This window comes from Sparus aurata, chromosome 16 (assembly GCF_900880675.1).
Source record: "Sparus aurata chromosome 16, fSpaAur1.1, whole genome shotgun sequence".
NCBI classification, from domain to species: Eukaryota; Metazoa; Chordata; class Actinopteri; order Spariformes; family Sparidae; genus Sparus; species Sparus aurata.
In genome coordinates, this window is record NC_044202.1 from 16,180,565 (window position 1) to 16,199,607 (window position 19,043).

Consider the following 19,043-nt stretch of genomic DNA (forward strand, 5'->3'; position numbering starts at 1 on the left):
GGATAAAACTGTAAAAATTTAAAATAGGTACATCCTATATGCAGCTGGCAAACAAATAACCACTTCCTCTGGCTTTGCCGTGGAGCAAATGCATTTCGCTGCAAAAAAAAAAAAAAGGCGTTTCCTGTGAGCGCTGTGCTCAGCGGCAGCGAAGGGCTTGTCCCTGTCAGCACGAGATCCTGTAGCTCCCAGTATGAAGGTCAGGGCCAGTGGTGAACACTCCTGGCCAAGCTGGGACCGCGATAACGCACAGAGGACGCATTCAGCACCTCCTATGAGTCCTTCATGTCAGCTCCATACCCCCACCGCTCTCTGACATCAGTCCTCAGGAAACAGAGCAGGGCAGAGCAGGATGTGTGCAGTATGCAGCTCGTCCCTCCAAAGGTCATCTCTCTCTCTCCCTGGTCTCTGTTACATAATCAGACTAAGGACGGCTGGCAGCCGCTACCTGGATAACAGATCTGTGCAGTGGCGCTGCATTCAGTCCGAGCTGTCATTGCTCCGGTACTGAAAGTCAGACACACACAGTAGATTTGATTACTAGATGACACTAACACTAACACTGACTTATTCCATACCACCATGATGTTGAAACGTTAAAGAAGAAGAGCTTATTTGATAAGGAACCCCCAACACACCCACACACCCACACACCCACACACACAAACAAACACATGCGGCCTCTGTTTCAAACCCAGTAACAAAACTCACATCGGCTCTGACGTTACGTCTCTCCAACCGCCTCCTCTCCTGCTGTCTCCTCTCAGTCGCGACAGAATATCATTACATTGAGCTCCGGCATCACGGGACTGAGATAAGTATTCAGAGTGGCTGGACTTGGTCAGTTGCGCAGTTCTGAGTGAGGCTCAGCTGTGCTCTATCTGTCCCTCTCTCTCTCTTACGTTAGCTGTTTTTCTTTATAGCCCTCTGAAAACCTGTGGCTTTGGTCACTGGGTCCGGTTTTTGTGGGAGTGCACTTCGGACACTCTCCATGCGTTTGGGCCTTTAGTCTCTACAGTACGATACGAGAAGATACAATACAACACTGTGATAGAGGGAGGATAAAGATTGAGTCATCAGTTGATTCCAGTGAATCCCACACAGTGAGGTACACAGCATATAAATTTCGAGATAGAGCAGCCGATAACCAGAAAGTTGGATGAGTTTACCTTCACTCGAAATGTTTCCGATTTAATTTCAATGTATCAATGTCTGTCTTGGCCCATTTGGTGAAATAATTGTTCTGCAGAATTTTGCAAAGCGCAGTTTGCTGCGGGGATGATTACAGATGTGGTCGCACCCAGTAACATATGACGAAGGAAAACAAAAACACCCTGTAACATGGAGCAGAACGACCCTTAAGAGGGTGATGCATACTGCTTTCTCTGCATTAACTGTTTTGCTTACATATCAGCCCCACCGTTTGCCCGGTGACTAATCGGGCTGGCGGTTCTGTGGCTTGTTGACTCAAGGCTTTGCACATAGCCACACAGCCGTTTCTCAGAGGAAATTGTGGTTATAGTGGGAGTTCTCCATGTTAATCATGGATCACTGGTTGCTTTCACTCCCACTCCAGACAAACCACACCACCAGCGCTGACGGGAGCCACTGTCAAAACCCTCTGGGTGACCTCAGCACCTGTATAGGAATATTGTTTGACTATCCTCACCAGTGTTCTCGGTAGTCACGACTGCTGAATAACCCGACACTGACTAGAACAGAAACATGGAGCTTGAATAAAATATGATCGCTGAAAGGTGGGAGTGGAAATTCGCTCAGCAGTGTTCTCATTTCTCAGTTGAGAGGATGATAAATTAAAAGAGGAGCCAGAATCCCACAGTAGCTTTCCATCTCATGATACTCTTGATGTCTTTGATCAGATGTGTGTGTGTTCTGAAGAAGAAAAATATGTATCTAAACATTCAGCCTGGGAAAGTTTCCTTACTGTATAACCTGGCAGTCTGCTTTGCTGCTGATCGAGGACGTGTCTAGAATCATCCTCTTGTCTCACTTTTTTGCGCCTGCTGCCAAAACAGAGGAGGCCTGCAGACGGGGAGTCGGGCTAACATGGAGTCAAAGGCTAAAGTGCAGGGTAATTCCCACAGGTTGTATGCGCTGCTCTCTCTTCAATGGGAGCTCTATCTCGATTCTAAACCAGGCACATGACAGCACATGTAGAGCTGTGATTTGTATCCCTGCATGGGTGGCGGGTAGACTGGGGATGAACTTGAGCGGGGGTCAGCTGAACTGGCTTTTGCGTTTGTGTAGTGTGCTAGTTCTCTAAACTTTACCTTTGCCCTGACCCCCCAGTCCCCAGTGAGCATTCCCACTTTCCGGAGCATGGCTGGACATCCTCTGCCAAGGTTTTTGTGTCGTTTGTGGGGGGGACACTGTGTACCTCTGCTCCAGTCGGTTTAACACGAACAAAGTGCAGGTTCAGCTGTGGAGGCCACCCTGTCCTCAGGTGAACTCTCCATGCTACAAAAGGCGAGGAAAATATATACATTTCACACAACATATGATGGTAGAAAATGAACCGAGATTGTTTCAGCATATGTTGTCGGACGTTTTTTATACGAGCGTCTAAATTCTGCTGTAGATTTTTCAATGTGAGCTAGGTTAGCACACAACGATTTTGACTGAGCCAGGGCAGGAAGAGTTGGTGCTTTTCTTTCTACAAACACAGAGCCAAACGAGTCCCATGAGTGTTTGGCTTCCTGCTAGGCCAGAGGGAACAAAGGACCATAGAGAACTCAGCGCTCAGCGTGGGACAGATATGTCTTTCTCTCTCCCTCCATCCCAACTCTCCAAAGCCCCATCTGAAACACACTCTCTGAGCCGCGGTTTGCCAGCAGAGCCCGGTGTCCGCGGCCAAATCCTTCTCATCAAGTAGGCCTGTGCAGTTTGCAGCTGTTGGAGGGACAAATACTGTACGGCAGTTATAGGAAGAGGGGCGCCTATCCCAGAATGCACTCCAAGCCTCCAGCTCCGGAGGTGAGGCAGATGGAGACAGCATCAATCAGGCTCATCTCCCAGATATGGGGCGTGGTGTTGAAAGGATGAATTAGCAGTATGGCCCTGCGTGGAACTACTTAATCCAATCAGATGTCAGGATGTAAAGTCCCTACAGGGCCGAACGGTGGCGACAAAATTAAATATCACAACATGAATATATATTAATATCGTTGATGCGATAACGTGCCTCTTGGTACATTAATATATATATATACTGGTATCAACACCCTAACCCTACACACAAGACTTTTGAGAAATAATGATCAATTTTGTTGATAAAATGACAAAGTGGGTAAAAGTATTTGAACAAGTAGAGGTAGGTGGAAAATTTAAATCCCTTTACTGTAATGCAGCCTTTACAACCAGGAAAAGACACCACACATTACAAAATGATGATGCCCACAATCTAAGACAGTATACGTTCATATCAAGATGACAGTTGTGCAGCAGTATTTTCCTCTTCCAAATACAGATGTCAAAACTCGACTTTGTGCTGGCCTTCTCTGTGTCTGCATTCTTTCCTCGTGTTCTGTAACCCTCTGGTAAAGTTTTTTATTGCTTTTTAAACCAATGTTACGGTCGTGTTCAAAAACTCCCTCCATCACCTCTCCCGTTGGAAACCCTCCTCTCCGAACAGTCCGACATATGACACTGAGCAGCGTAGGCACAGGCTCAGTCAGCACTTTGTAATGGCTCTTCCTGCTGACCTGTCTTGTGGCATTTTACTAAGTGAATGATCAGAGCAACTACAATAAACCGGAGGGTATTGAATAGCCTCTCAGCTCGCCATGTCTCCAGGCATTTTGATTCTGGCCCCTGAACCACAGCAACCACACTGCTTTTTTGGATTTCTTAGAGCTTGAAAAACCCCACTTTGAGAATACTGAGGTGAAAACAGACAGATTGGCACCGTTACTCGCCCCCCTGGAGATAAAAAAGGAACTGTTTATTTCACAGCTTTTGGCCTGCGATAGAGTAGACGGCAGTAGTAATATGTTTTGATCACGTAGCGTCTGAAAACCTCAATGAGGTCGGACTTACAGAAAATCTATTTTCATGCAGGCGGTGCTGGAAGTTGTACCTACCAAAATTGAGTGGAACTTCATCTCCTCATTTGTCCGTGTAGCACTTTGGCTGATCCGAATTATAGTCTTTGCTAAATAAATTTCTCAACAACCTTTGCTGCTTTTAGTTCTGCTCTAGGCCCAGTTGTTGCTCTAATATAAGCCTCGTCCCCCGGGGCGAAAAAAGAAAAAAAACGTTCTGAATCAATCCAACCCCACTGTAATTCATTTCACCCCGCTCTGGCTGCTACTAGCGGGATTCCTGGAAGGCCGTCCAGACAGAGAGAACATGATTTAATCCAGCCTCTGTGGCCGTTGCGATAAGCCTCAGACACACCCAGATTTTCACAAGGGGAAATATTCTGCCAGGACCCACAATTATCCAAGTCATAATGACTAGCGATGTTATCAAAGAGAGACTGGGCCTTAATTGCTCACCGATGTTTGGCCTTAAGCAGCCACGTATTTGAGAAGAACTTGTCCTTGTTTCGGGACAACGGAGCTTATCGTTAAAGTGCTGCACATGTTCCTGTGACGAGGTGTTTTCCTGTTGGTCCCAGTTTATAGAATGGGACACTTTAGACTACTGGCAATGTGAAATAAAATTTCCATGGACCATTCTATCAAAATTTAATAATTTAGTATTTTTTGTGCACCCTGACAATTCCCTGAACGCTAGCAGATGACATTATTGATTCATTATTAATGTTTGGAGGAAAAAAATCTGTTGTTTATTGTCTGTTTGCCCAGACATATTTTTCGGATTTCACACATTCATTGCTGCTTTTGTGGCGCTGATTGCGAGCCAGCCTCATTTAACTCTTGTATTTCTACATTTTATGACCTCTCTGATGTTTCATCATAGTTGAGCTTCAGCACCTTAAATATTCTGCTCTAAGGCACTTACATTTTTTGTTCCTAATGTCTGATCAGTAGCAGTAAAGCCTCACCGATATATCGTTTGGCCGATACTATTGGCCAGTGTTGGCCTATCACAGGCATATTGGCATCGGTGTAAATGTTGTTCAGTATGGGCCAATACTGACTGTTTTTTAAATCTAACATCAAGCAGAAAAGATGCTTGGGGTGGTTATGATTATGAGGTTATGACATGATTAAGTTCCCAGTGAAATTTACTGGTTTTAGTGCATGCTGTAACAAAGCTGGCCTCCTTTAAGTATGAATCTTTTTGTGTTTGACAAGCACACACCAAAAAAATGTTAATGCGTGTATTTTGCATATGTAAACATATCAGCCAATGTATCATTATTGTAATTGTTTGCTCCCCAATATCAGTTTTGGCATTGACCCCAAAATTCCAGTATCAGTTGGGTCCCAGTGAGAAGATAGATACCACTCTCATGTCTGTTAATAGGAAGATGGAGCCACTAACTGGTTAGCTTAGCTTAGCATACAGACTGGATAAAAAAGGGGGAAACAGCTAGTCTACCATCTCTATACCTCACATAAAATATACAAAGTGAAAATTTCAGTTGAATGTTTTACAATGATCTTTGTGCTGGCCTATTACTTGGCTGTCAGTGTCATTAAAATCATGTGTCACTTTCAAAGCTATCTGGCTGCTAGCTCTAGCTTCATATTTAAGACATCAACATAAGAGTGCATGGTATCAGTCTTCTTAGCTAACTCTTGGCAAGAAAGGGGATATGTTTTTTTTCCCCAAAAAAATCTCAAACTATGCCATTAATACAACATCAGTGGTCTTTCTGTGAGTTTTAACAATACGATGCAAAGTTCACGTGCAAGCTTCATTATTATCTTGCAAAACAAGCTGTAAGAATAGCCAGTGGAGGTTTAAACATTTACTACCAGAGATTAAACATTCACAATAACCTATAATTTAGGGTAAGACTTTAATATGACAGAGGTTGGTGTCAAGTTATTTTTGAATTTCCAATGAACACAACGTTTACCGCCGTGCCATTGCATGACCATGTTGCTAAGAGGGACACACAACAACAGTATAATGAAAATGCCCTATTTATTGGTGCATGCTTAAGTTCAAACCTCAGGATTTTATTGAAAGAAACACACAGGGACCTCAGCGGTGAATGATGAATGGATGAGGGTGTTCTGCATAAAGCCTGAGGAATGATTTGTGTAACCACAGTGGGGTTTGACCACTGGTGGCACAGATGGTTTGTTGCGCTGACTGGGTGGGTAGGAGAGGATTAATTCTCTCTCAGCCCGCAGAGACTTCTTTCACCTCCTAAAATACACCAAGACTGTTAAGATCGACCAAATTCTGAATTAAACTTTTCCCCCTCTTTCCCTGTGGGCTCTGAGAGCGAGATGAAACATGGAAAAAACTCCCGTCCTCTCAAAGTACAAACAAAATCGGCTTAAAATATCCAATAAGTAATTAAATCCTTATCAAATATCAGATATTAGAGCTGACGTTTTGCTAAAACAAATTCTGTTGTGGACAGGTCATACTTGGAACGGGAACCCTAGTCAAACTATGATTGGTATCTTTACTGCTAATCTTGAATGTTCTCTCTTTTCATAGCCACATTGTAGTTAATGTCTTCGATGTCACAGAGATTCATAACACTGTTGGGCTTTGAATAGCAAAACATGAACAAGACTCAAGTGCGTGTGTCTGCTAATGTTCTTGAATAACACCTCCCGGGACCAGTTTCAACCGTCTGCACTCTCCTTCCTTGCCTGCAAGCTTTAGTCTGTGAAATGTGGAGCACCATCTGTTGTTAAGCTTTTTGCTGAAAAACATCTCTCTCTCTCTCTCTCTCTCTCGACATTCTCAAATTTAAGATCGAGAGCAGGAAGATACGTTATCTCCGTCCGTTTCAAGGTGTTTCCCAGTTTAATGGTGGCCTCCCCTGAAAAGTGTTTTTGGAAATCGTTGGCTGCAAACCCTATCTCTTAACTGTTGCTTTGCCACTTGTTGCGGAACACTTTGCTTTGGGATAAGGCCAACATGCATTTTGGCATCCAGAAACTGTTTGTGCCCCTCGCACAGTGCTCCTCGAAGCTCACAGTCCTCCCTCTTTGACTGCAAACCTGCATGTCCCAAATACACTCATAAATCTTCTCTTCCTTTGTTGCCAAGAGTGTTTGCAGTGGTTGAGCAGTACAAAGTTTTCTTTGTTTCAGCTGCTGTTTGCACAATTTTTTAGATTTCTGCCGTTCCCTCCAGTTAGACTGATGATCTGCGTATTAGGGGGGGCAGGCTTTGAAATTAACAATAGTCTTTAACGCTTCCTCTGAATGAGATGAATGTGTGTAATCTTTGATTTACACTTGGTCTTTGATGACCGTCATTTACTTTCCCATTTAGCAAGTAGCCTTCAAATTGCCCTAATTATGTGCGGTTCTTATGTAATGCAGGGTTTTTGGCTGACGCTCTGTGTTGGAAAGAGGTAAATGGAACCATTAAACGTTTTGTTTAAATAAAAAAGAATAATGATTTGATTTTCCTCAGCAGGGTCGAGCGACTCTTGTGTTGATTGGTCCCAAACCCACCGACGGTTCCAGAGGTTTGCCACTCGTCACTCTGGAAGTCAGGTTTAGTCCAACACAAAGAGAATTTTGACGGGACAAAGTGACAAGGCTGGGAGCTATCGGGTTATGCGGTGTGACCCAGACTGGGGTGCTCATGCCAGACACTTCTGCCTGCTGTCAGACTGGCTTGTTTAGACAGTCTGTTCAAAGCCAAATGGCTCCATCCAGCAACCAGACAAGCTCCTCATATCAGTCTATTTTCTGCATTAGCGGTAATAAGCCAACAATCTGAGCCATTAGATGTGGGTTCGGACTTTGGTATTCTCAAACAAATCAAAATGAAAAATGAGCGTTGCCAAGGCAGACTTGTGCTAAGCCTCAAGTGCTGAGAGGGCGGCTAAAAAACCATTTAATATCACAATCCTTTACCTCCATCCAACCTACGTCCTAAGCCCAGAAAAACTAGGTTCTCTGTCTGTAGAACATTAGTCATATCTGACAAATGTGCTTTATTTCACGTGGAGATTGATATAGAGAGAGGATAATGAAAGCACCTCAGAGCCTGATCTGTTAGTGAATGAATCAGCTGTGGCCCATACGTTGCTGCGCGGTGCTTCACATATAAACACTGTTCTGGCCGCGTCATGCAGATGGTTTAAGATGTAAACAGTAGGCCTATTCCTGAGGATCTGGGTCACTGCGTGTATGTGTGTGGGTGAATGTTTGCAGTGAACAGGACCCTGAGATAAATCCAGAATGTTCCTGTCTAGCTAAGAAGCTTCCCAGTGGGCATCTTGAAGAAACAACACAGTCACCACTGGGATGATGGGAAGTGGTGTGTTCCAAGCCCTGAGTATTGGGGCTTCCTGGCACTTAACCAAAGCCACCTTACTGATTTTCTCCATGTGACCCTCCCATCTACTCCAGTGCATGCTCATGAAAACTTCAAAGTTCACTTACTGTTGTGTCTGGCTATTGGGTTCAATTACCGACATGGGTTATGTACCACATCAGCAGAAACTCAGAGATCAGAGGGGTTTGTAGCCTTTTTGACTGTCCCCCAGTTCTTGGTACTGACTTGCATTTTCACAGTTCTTATCCATGTGCTTCTTGTGCTCTAAATGGCCTCCTCTCCAACACATCTGGGTCAAAAGGCGCGGCTGGGACCGCTGCCTGTCATTCCTTCTCGAGAGCCAAAATTCACGTGTCGTAATGCCGCAACGAGTTCAAAGATGTATGTAGCAACTAAGTTGGAAGCTTTATCGATGTTTCCTGCACTGTGGGGATTCTTGGACGTCATTTTGATTTGTAATTTCCTCAAATATGATGAGGTTGAGTTCAGATTGCTTTCCGTACATATGAAATGAATGATCATGATGAGTGAAAGAGTGGACAGTGCCAATGGCTTTAAGTCTTACTTGGAGGCCTATTTTGCGATCGGAAACCAAACTGACGCTTTGATCAAGTCTTTGGACTGAGATTTATCAGCGTATAAAAACTGATTGTTTCCCTTTGAATGTACTTATTTAGCAAATGTTCTGAACATGAAATAAAACATAGAATGCACTAAGCCCACTCAAGGCTGCCGCTTAATGCAAGTGAATCTCCCAAATGTAATCACAGTGTTATTTTGGCTTTGTGGTTTCAACATCATGTGTGTCCCCAATGCTCTTTCGTTGGTGTTTTGCTCATTTGTTCAATGAAAGGAGATGTTCAAAACACTTCGAAGTATTCTCATTCACTTTATGTCACAGATTTACATCTGAAGATTGATTCAAATGTCATTTCTGTGTGTCGAGTGCAGAGCTTTCATGGCTGCTTTGGCTCTTTACCTGCTATGTAAATGTTCCATAGTGATCACCAGCTAATGCTAGTCTTTAACTTTGTCCTATCTGTGTTGGTCAAAGCTTTTTCACTGGCAACACTGATGTCACATGTGAAAGTGAACCAAAACAGTAAAATTAGGGGCTATAAAAACTAAAACAGTGAGCCGTTTAACACTGAAATCCAACTGCAGAGTCCCACAATGCTAACTACTGTAATATTGAGGGTGGCTAAACCTACAGCTTTAAATATTTAAGCTTTCAGTTAACAGTTAACAGCATCAGGAATGATAACGCTTATGAAAGACAAATTTTGTAAATCCTGTATATTTTTCCAATTATTTTTGTTTGACTCATTACAGTCTTTGCACCATATGCTCGTTCAGCAGCTGTCCTATCAACACCAGCGGTGATTTAATTAAAACTGTATGGCCATCATTTGATACCCCAAAACATATTTCCCATCTGTCTGTTCAAACCGTGTTCTACGTAATCTTGGCAGAGGTCTTCCAAATTGCTCTCAAGTCACCCAGAACGAGGCGGAGGGATGGTTCCTCCTTGGATCGCTGGGGCCTTGAAGTTCCTAACGATGACATCAAACGTTCGGAGTGAGTCGCGCTTGCCCTCGCCGCCCCCTGATCTGCAGGCAGAGAGGGCAGCGGTGAGCTCATGCTGGGAGGAAGTGGGTTTGCCATTGAAAGTGAGAGAAAGAGAAGTGCAACATCTGGTTAAGCCTATGGGAAGCGAGGCAGGATGCTCGCGGGCCAGGTGTCACTGTAAGTGATGGAAAAACCCAATCGTAATTTAGAGTGGACAGTGTAAGTCCTTACCACCTTGACACTGGCACCCCTTGTTTCCCCGTGTCACATCCTATCTCCAGGACCCGCCCTGGAGATTCAGGATCTGGGTCAGCAGCTGTCAGCTATAGGAGTTGCCTGTCGTCTTTCGTAAAAGGTGACGTCAGAAACCATTATCAAATGTTTGTCTCCCTTTTCCGCTTCTCGTTTACCGTCCTGTTCCCCTTGGCAGCAGGAATGCGGTTCGTACTGTGTGAATAAAGGGACATGCATAGGCTTGTGCTGCATCTAGCACAGCTGGGACTGGGCGTGTGTGTGTGTTTGTGTGTACACGTATGCATTTCTGAGTGTTTATTTGCCCGATTATCTTGTATGTTTGTGGGTCGACAGAACTGATTCTGTGTGTAAATACGTGGTGTGTGGCTAAAAACCACATGTTATAAATGTTAATGCATGGTTTATATCCATTTGGGGTTTGATTACAGCCTCAATTACCTTACAGGGCCACAGGTGTGTTTTGTAGAGCTGTTCCTCTGATCTAGCCGACATGGTCCATCTTTGTCTTGCTCTGCTGACTGTCTGTCAGGGTAGATCAGTGGGATCCAGATGTTTTTTTGCAGGGCCTGAATCCCAGCACTCCCGGGGCTTTCTCAGACCCCCGGAGCAAAGGTAGGCCCGTCTGCCTGTCTGTCTGAGAGGCACGCGCCTCCCCCAGGTCACTCACATGAGCTCAGCTTCCAGGTCGTGCAACACGGGCTCAGTAATTGACCCAAATCAAATGCTCACTGGTGAAAAAACGTGCCCCACGCAGCCCTGGACGAGCTTTGTTCTTCGACCCTAGTTTTAATACTTCCTCAGGCCCGGTGTAACACTCAGGATGTTGCTCCCTGGTTGTCAGACAGACAGTCAGACAGAACAGGGAGTTCATAATCTAGTCAAGCAGACACAATGGGTGATGGAAAGGTTGTGCAGTCCTGATGGAAAGATCTAATGTGTTTAATCACACACTCTTCTCCTGAGACAAACGGACCAGCCACACACACACACACACACACACACACACACACACACACACACCAACACACAGTGGGCCCTGTGAGTCTCATTCCCCTTGGTTGCCTGACATTTTTTGTTAATCAGTGATGGTAAATCTTGCGAAATTTCTTTAATGCCAAACAGAATCTTCCATTAATTAGTGAGGGTCATGGCTGTCTGACTATAAAGCAGATGTTCATTTTGAAAACCCTATGTGCTTAAAGAATGATACGGTAGTATTTATCAAATTAAAACAAAATTATTCCCAAATCATTGTGTCTCATCTATAAAATCAATTAAGCAAGGCTATGACCTCAGACGGCGTGTTTTTCTCTTAGGAATATTATTTTCTGCTGCACACACCGACCATGCTTGAATGGATTTCACGGTGATGCACATACGTTACTGATGGGTGTATCTTTGAGAGTGTATATATGTGCGGCACATTAGTTTTTGTCTGAGGTCATATGTTTAAGGTCTTGTGATGATGTGATTGACAGGACCCAAGTGAGACGTGGACCCCCTGACTCCTCCCCTCAGCAGACCGGGACCTCCCGCACTGTGAAACGTTATCCATCATCCTCTGGGCCTATTACCTCCAACGCTCTACCTAATGGCAACGGCTACGCTAACGGCAACGGGCACAGGAACTGGCAGGGACACAGAAACGCTCACAGCAGTGTGCACTCCTTTAACACTCACAGGCCTACAGGCGACAGCCAGCTACAAGGACAGTTCAACAACGCATTATTACCAGCAGGTAAGAGCAAGAAATTAAACATATCTATTGCTGAATGCGAAAGGAATATCCAAAAACTTGGATCTGCTCTCACTTTACATGCATATTCAACATTTCCACTCTCCCTGGCCATGTCAAAACAAACACGGCCCACTCCAGCTCAGCTCACAGAGGCCGGGAGACGTACATACACATGCTGTGGTGTCATCGTTAAATGGAACATTAGCCACAAGAAAAAAACTTGGCAGCGTCCCAAGCTGCACTTCCCTTCTCCCACTGTCCACCCAACCCACCCCCTCTGTGGTCTGCATCACAGCAGACAGACAGACGTTTGATATCAAAGCTGTGTACAGAGTGTGAGCATGTGCTGCTGGAGAGGAGTGTGTGCGTGTGTGTGTGTGTGTGTGTGTGTGTGTGTGTGTGTGTGTGTGTATGTGTGTGTGCGTGTTTGTCAGTTACAAGCTTTGATATCTTTGGGAATCTGCGCTGTCACCTCTCTGACATGACAGGCACTGAACCCTGGCGCCTCTACCCACAACAAAAAGAAATGTGATCTTGTCTGTCCTAATTTTTATTCTCCCTTCCTTACTTCATCCTCCTCTGATCCACTATCCAGCGCACACAGCTGTCTGCTGTTCAAGCTTCTCTTGTTTTTGAGCCCTGTACCAGAGCAACGGCTGTTGAACAGCTTCCCACCATTACACAACCTTAGCTTGCACTCACGCTCTCTTTGTCTCCTTCACACATACACACATCCAAAACACCTTCTCCCAAAGATAAAGGGCTTGGAGCCCAGCCCGATACCTAATAGTATTCTCTCCCTCATTTGCTGGCCTGTGGCACATCGCTCATTCAGCTGCAGCGTGCCACTGGCCAGCCATCAGCACACACCCTCGCACACTTATAAACCTCCCTTTGCCCAGACTGGGAGTGTGTCACAGTCGAGGCTGACGGAGGAAAGGATGCAGCTCGTCTCCAGCCTGTCTCTGCTGCTGCTCCCTCTCATCCAGGTGTGTGTGTGCTTTCCAGGGGCCAACCTCACCTCCAACCTGGACCGCATCAAGATCGTCTTCACACCCATGCGGTGCCGCAGGGTGTGCAACGGCGGGCACTGCTACAACAGCTGCGAGAAGGGAGACATCACCACAGTTTACAGCGAGACGTCGCAACACCAGCAGCAGCAGCAGCAGCCAAAGAACCAGGGCTTCAGACTCTGTGAGTGACGACTGAGGGGCCTTAACCCTTGTCTTACTCATCTGCTTGTCAGCCTCTTTACTTCTTCTTCTTCTTCTTTCTTTCTCTTCTCCTTTCTCTCATGCTCTCTCAAACACTGCTCCTGTGTCTCCATCCCACTTTTTCATTGCTTTTTTATGGGGTGAGCTTGACAAAATAGGTTCCCAGTGGCATGCTGTCCGCTCTGAATACCAAGCTCAGAGAGGAGGTAGAGTGGTGCACATGAGAGCTGAGAGCAACGCTAAAAACTCTTGCTGTCACACAGAAAGGGAAACAGGGGAAGCAGGAGAGACGGGGGTAGGCCAGATTAAAAAGCGGTCTCTGTAAAAGGGGGCTAATCTCCCCCCTGCGCGCACACACACACACGTGGAGCTGGTGGTCCCACGCTCCCAACACTTAGCCCCATCTCTTTGCGGTTTACACCTCGCGGTTGGCCCCGCCGTTAACCATTTAACGTGCTCCCTGGGAGAGCAGGAATGAATGAAAGAGGAGAGGGAGAAGCAGAAAGAGAGAAAGAGTAGCAGCATGAACAGGATTTTATAGGGATTACATTAAACCTTCCATTTATCCAGGGGGCTTTGCTCCAAATTCACACAGGAGTGTCCATGGGAAGGGAGGGGGCGGTCAATGCCAAGGGGAGGGTCGTACCCCTGCATGTTTCTTAGTTTTCTCATCAGTATAAGGGTCCGGCTAAGGCTCAGACTAATTACTGCTTGTGGATTAGAGGGTGCACATACCACACACATACACCTCACATCGCACACGAATACAAAAAGTCACACGAACATGCAACCCTCACCTAAGTGCACCAGGCTCTTCGGAGCGCCGGCTTATGAATATATAAACAGGTTGATGTTGCAGATTTATGTGCCCATTAATGGGGCCTTGGAACATGCTGCAGATATTACAAACACTTCAGCGTCCTGGCAGAGGCCTTCCGCAAGATTACATTCCTGGCACCCCCGCTTCTGCCTGAGTTTGTTTTTATGCCCCATTTTTAATTCTCGAGAAGTCTCCCTTCATTATGTTCAAGCATGTGTTAAAGAGTGTGTTAAAAAGAGATTGCTCTCCATTTAGGCCCCGCATCCTGTTATTGCTCGGGGTGTGCGTGTTCGTCGAGGAATGTCAAGTGGACAGCAAACAGTTATCTCATGCTGTTGTTATGTTCCTTACGCGGTGCCGTAAAATCTGGCTGGATAATTACAACAGGCTCCCTTGATACGCACCCTGTGTGCGACACTTTACTTTAAAGGCCGATATTAGATTGGGCAGAAGTCTTTTTATTGAGTGAGAAGTGTGTGTGTGTGTGTGTGTGTGTGTGTGTGTGTGTGTGTGTGTGTGTGTGCGTGTGTGCGTTCTGTTGTAAGAGGTTGTTAAATGGACAGACAGATAGGCAGACAGGGAGCATGGTGTACAGTCGACAGTAGGTTGTTGTCTAAGAATAGTTTCTGCCCCTATGCTGAGATGGGACTGGCCTGACACAGACCAGTGCAGACCTGCATCCCACATGGAGAGGATTTAATAGCCGATAATTTAGCCAGCATGTCTAATCACACTGGACCTTTTTCAGTCTCCCTGTCTGCCTGTCCCTGTCTTTTTTTCCATATTGTTGTCTCTTTCCTGTTTTAATCTAGTCCTAATCACTTTCGTTTCCTATCTGTTGCTCCTCTATTCTTATTCCATCTCTCCCTCTCTTCCTCCTCCAGTCTGACTGTTGTTAATGCCATGTGACAGGGAGCTCATTCCCTACATGCCATCGAGACTGTCCAGAGTCTCTCTTCTGCCTGCCTTCACCCTGTTAGTGTGTTGCCGTCTGTCTGGACGAGACAGAGGGGATGCAGCTCACAGCGTGTTTCCATCACTCGCGTCCTCTTTCATCTGTTAGTATGCGGGCCATCTGTATCTCCTACTGCCTTGTAAAGCATGCCTCATATTTGCGGCGTGTGGTACTGCTGAGCTGGATAAGTTCAGCGCTTCACTTTCTCATCCTTCGTGCCCCAAAATGGTTCTTTTCTTACTCGTCACGGTTGGATAGATTTTTTTCATTTGATAGGCTTTGATGTTTTGAGTTAGGTGCGGTCAGGTCAGAGTGAATTGGTCGATGGGAACGGGCTCAGGTATGCTGGGCTGGCACACATCCCTTATGCCAAAAGATAAGGCCAGTGAAAGGGCTGTGAGAGCAATACTGTCAAACACCATATGTCCAGTACTGGCCTTTCCTGTTAAATTGCAAAAGTATAAATTCAACTGTAGACTGAGCACATTTTCGGGATTCAATTGTCTTACGCAGTGAGAGCCAGTTGCCCTCCTTTGAAGATTTAATCGTTTGGGAAATTCTCATTTTCTCTCCATCTGTCAGCCAAGCAAGTGTTCCATGCAGATATCCGTGCACTTGTTATTTTCTCCGAATTATTACAGGATGAATCATCACTCATCGCCGCGCACAGGAGTCTATAATTACTGATGAGAGGCAAAACATGCCAGTAAAGGAGGTGCAACATGAAGGTCAGTGCCAAGGCTCTGCCTTCAGGAGGAAGTTGAAACTTGATAAGCGTCATGTGGAACGAGGTGTCTGCTGATGCCAAAGTCGAGAACAGCATGACCATTGCTAACTGTTTGCAAACAAAGCCTGTCCACATGAAGCCTCAGCACATGCCCTTCCTATTAGGACTATCCCTTCTGTTTCTTATTACCGGATCCATGTGTATCAGATGCATAAATCTGTGTAACTAAATGTGGCGTGCCCAATACGTTAACGAATCTCTCACTGATAGTGCCTTCTCTTCCTTCTCTCTGCAGTCTTCTGTCAGATTCCCTGTCTTAACGGAGGCCGATGCATCGGCAGGGACCAGTGCTGGTGTCCAACCAACTCGACAGGGAAGTTTTGCCACCTGCCAGCCCCGCCTCCTGTTAGGCCCACCCCTCGCAGCCACAAGGATCACCAGGGACCAAAATCTCCCTTCCACTCCATGTACACACTACCACTATCCAATCAGCAAGGTAATCCCACGGAACTGTGGCATTGCAAAATTAATGTGCACGTCTTCCTGAAATGTGGTTCTATAAGCTTGTCTCAATATCATTTTTCTCCCTGATATTTGTTTTCTGGGGATGGGACATAAAGAGGGGAAAATAAGTTCTCAGTTATTGTCAGTTGGCAAACAAACTCTGTATCTGACAGTTAGCAAGTTCCAACTTGGTTCCCGCCTCAAACCAAGCTCTGACAGATGAAGTGAATAACATTGATCATCTCACTGATGTTAATGCACTGCCAGATGTTCTGCTGTGAAACCTTGGATCCTGGCATTCATGTGGATGCCACTTTGACACACCCCCATCCATACTCCGCTGCAGACCAAGTTTAGCCCCTCACTCCAATGGTTATGCCCCCTGCAGTGGGACAGCGCGACTTGGCACACCTCAAGGAACGGCCAGAGGAATGTGACAAGGAGCTTGAGGCTTTGACCTTGCCTCCTAATTGCCCAAATTGCAATCAGATTGAGCATCTCTGGGAGGTGCCAGAATAAGTCCATGGAGCCCAACCTTGGATGATGCCATTAGCTACTTCTCACATTCCTTGGGTCAGTTTTTGCTGCGTATCTGGGTGTAACTGTCCTGCTGGGGCAGGAGCACTGCCATCTCGGATTGATGTCACCATGCGGGGCTTTGCTCGATCTGCTACAGTTAGGTGATCAGACTCAAGTGCATGTATGCCAGGACCCAAGATGTCTCAGCAGTACAATGCATTGTAAAGAGAAAATCAGTGTTATTCATTTTAAAGTTGTTGCTGGAATACTCCCAACAGAATAGGGTTAAAAGCAGCCAATAAGTGACATTAGGTTGTTCCATTGTTGATTTCTCCTGTGAGAGTCCACAATGGAATAAGTGTCAGTGTTGTCAAGGCGACTTGCTTTTGTTCGATTTAACTCAACAAAAACAATTAAATCTAATTGTGATAATAAATTCACTTTTTTAAAATGTTAGTCTAACAGAGCCCTTGTTCTCTGCAAATTCCACCACCTCTCCTGACGACTACACGTCATCTTTTTTTTTTTTATGTGAACATGTCTGCTCCTTGATTTTGAACACTGTTTATCATGTAGCACTCTGCCTTTGCTGGCCAACAGCGGAGGCCAGACTCTATTTTGAGCAGATTAAGTAATGGATGACTCAGTGGAAGCCCTCGTTTTGTTCGCACAATGCTGCTATTATCAAACAGGGGTGGATATTAGAAACAGAGCAAGGCAACATCATGAACTTATAAAAAAGAATATATAAGAGAAAGACTTGCTCACTTTGTCTCCGTCTGCAACTAACAACTTTTTTTTATTATAGATTTATCTGCAGATTACTTAAAAGATTAATTGATTAATCAATTGGTCTATTAAGTGTAATAACAAGTGTAAAACGCTCATCTTAATCTCCCAAAGCCCAAACTAATGTCTAAAAATGTCATCTTTTGTCCAACCAGTGGTCCAAATCCAAAAGTCTTTTCATATAATATCATGTATTACAAAGAAAAGCAGCAAATCCTCACATTTAGGGAGTTGGATGAGCAGATCTTTTACTGTGTTTTATCAGTTGCATAATTACTTAAACAATTAATCAATCATCAAAATAGTTGGTCTCTCTGACATAATTTTTTATTTCTTCCGTGCATCTGACTCAGCACACACTGTCAAACAGTAAGTAGAAGCAGAACCTATGTCTTAGTTAATTTATATTCCACCTAGAAATCGCCCATCCTCCTGTGTTTAAGTAACATGAATAATCATCACTACATGACATGAATTCAATCCCTGGCAGTTTCATATCCAGGCCTCTTGATAAGGTCTACTTCTCCTACTTGGACTCTCCCTGCCGTCTGTCTGTGAGACTATGATTTATGAGAGTGGGTCAGGATTCTGGGAAAAAGCCCTGGCACTCCCTGAAGATAGATGCTTCCCCTCTGTCAGGAGGACAAAAGAGCTCATTCTCCACATTGCAACATCTTCTCAACCCCTCAGCAAATCTGTTTTTGGTCTTTAAGATGATTTGATCTAAACCAGAGAATCCAAAACTCTCTGTGTTGTTGTTGTTATGTCGTCTTACTAAAGTCTTCACTGCTGGGAATTCCCCATGTAGATCTCTTGGTGATGAAGCAAGCAAAGTGTGTGTCGAACAAGTTTGTGCAGGATGTTAGCTGATAGCTCACAAACTGCAGTATGTATATACAGCTTTTATCCCTTGGCTGAGGATGCTTCCACTTACGTTATTCAGAAATGTTCAACTATAAACTATATTGTTTAAACTGTCTGTCGCTCCTTCTACAGTGTCTCTCCACCCATCCCTGGTGAACGTCCACATTCAGCACCCTCCAGAGGCCGAGGTCCACGTCCACCAAGTTGCTAGGGTGCAGCCTGGGCAGAGACCCACAGAGGGGGCTCACTCTGTCCGGCAGCGCTCCCAGCCTGCGAATGGACACGAATTCATCATCGAGCACAGCAGCAGGCACCCACACACCAATGGGAACGGTCATGGCCACACCAGACTGCACCACCGTCAAAACGGACATGGCAGATGCTTTCAGGAAACAGTCGATGGACAGGTATTGTGTTGAGCCATTATAACGCACTACAGTATTTACGCAGTCATCAAAATCTACGAAGCCAGTGCAGGAATGTGTTGTTTTGCCACAGATGCCATTATCCTTCCACCCCATCACCTTTTCTGATACCTGCTGTCTTAAACAGGAAGTGGCTATGATTCAAAATATGTCCAGGAAGTATGTGCTCTGACCACACTGGTCATCTCTTGTTCCACCAGTGCCAACATCACAGGCATGTTATGAGTTAGAACACATTCAGAGGACAAA

At 45.2% G+C, this 19,043-nt stretch overlaps 1 protein-coding gene across 1 annotated transcript in view; it reads left to right on the top strand.

Moving 5' to 3' along the window:
- LOC115566259 (latent-transforming growth factor beta-binding protein 2) overlaps positions 1-19,043 on the top strand; it is an 88,283-nt gene that overhangs the window by 21,324 nt on the left and 47,916 nt on the right. Inside the window, exons 4-7 of the mRNA XM_030392059.1 lie at positions 11,718-11,977; positions 12,986-13,171; positions 15,989-16,189; positions 18,502-18,776. Coding sequence (XP_030247919.1) covers positions 11,718-11,977; positions 12,986-13,171; positions 15,989-16,189; positions 18,502-18,776 — 922 coding nt within the window. The remainder of the gene's footprint in view (positions 1-11,717; positions 11,978-12,985; positions 13,172-15,988; positions 16,190-18,501; positions 18,777-19,043) is intronic.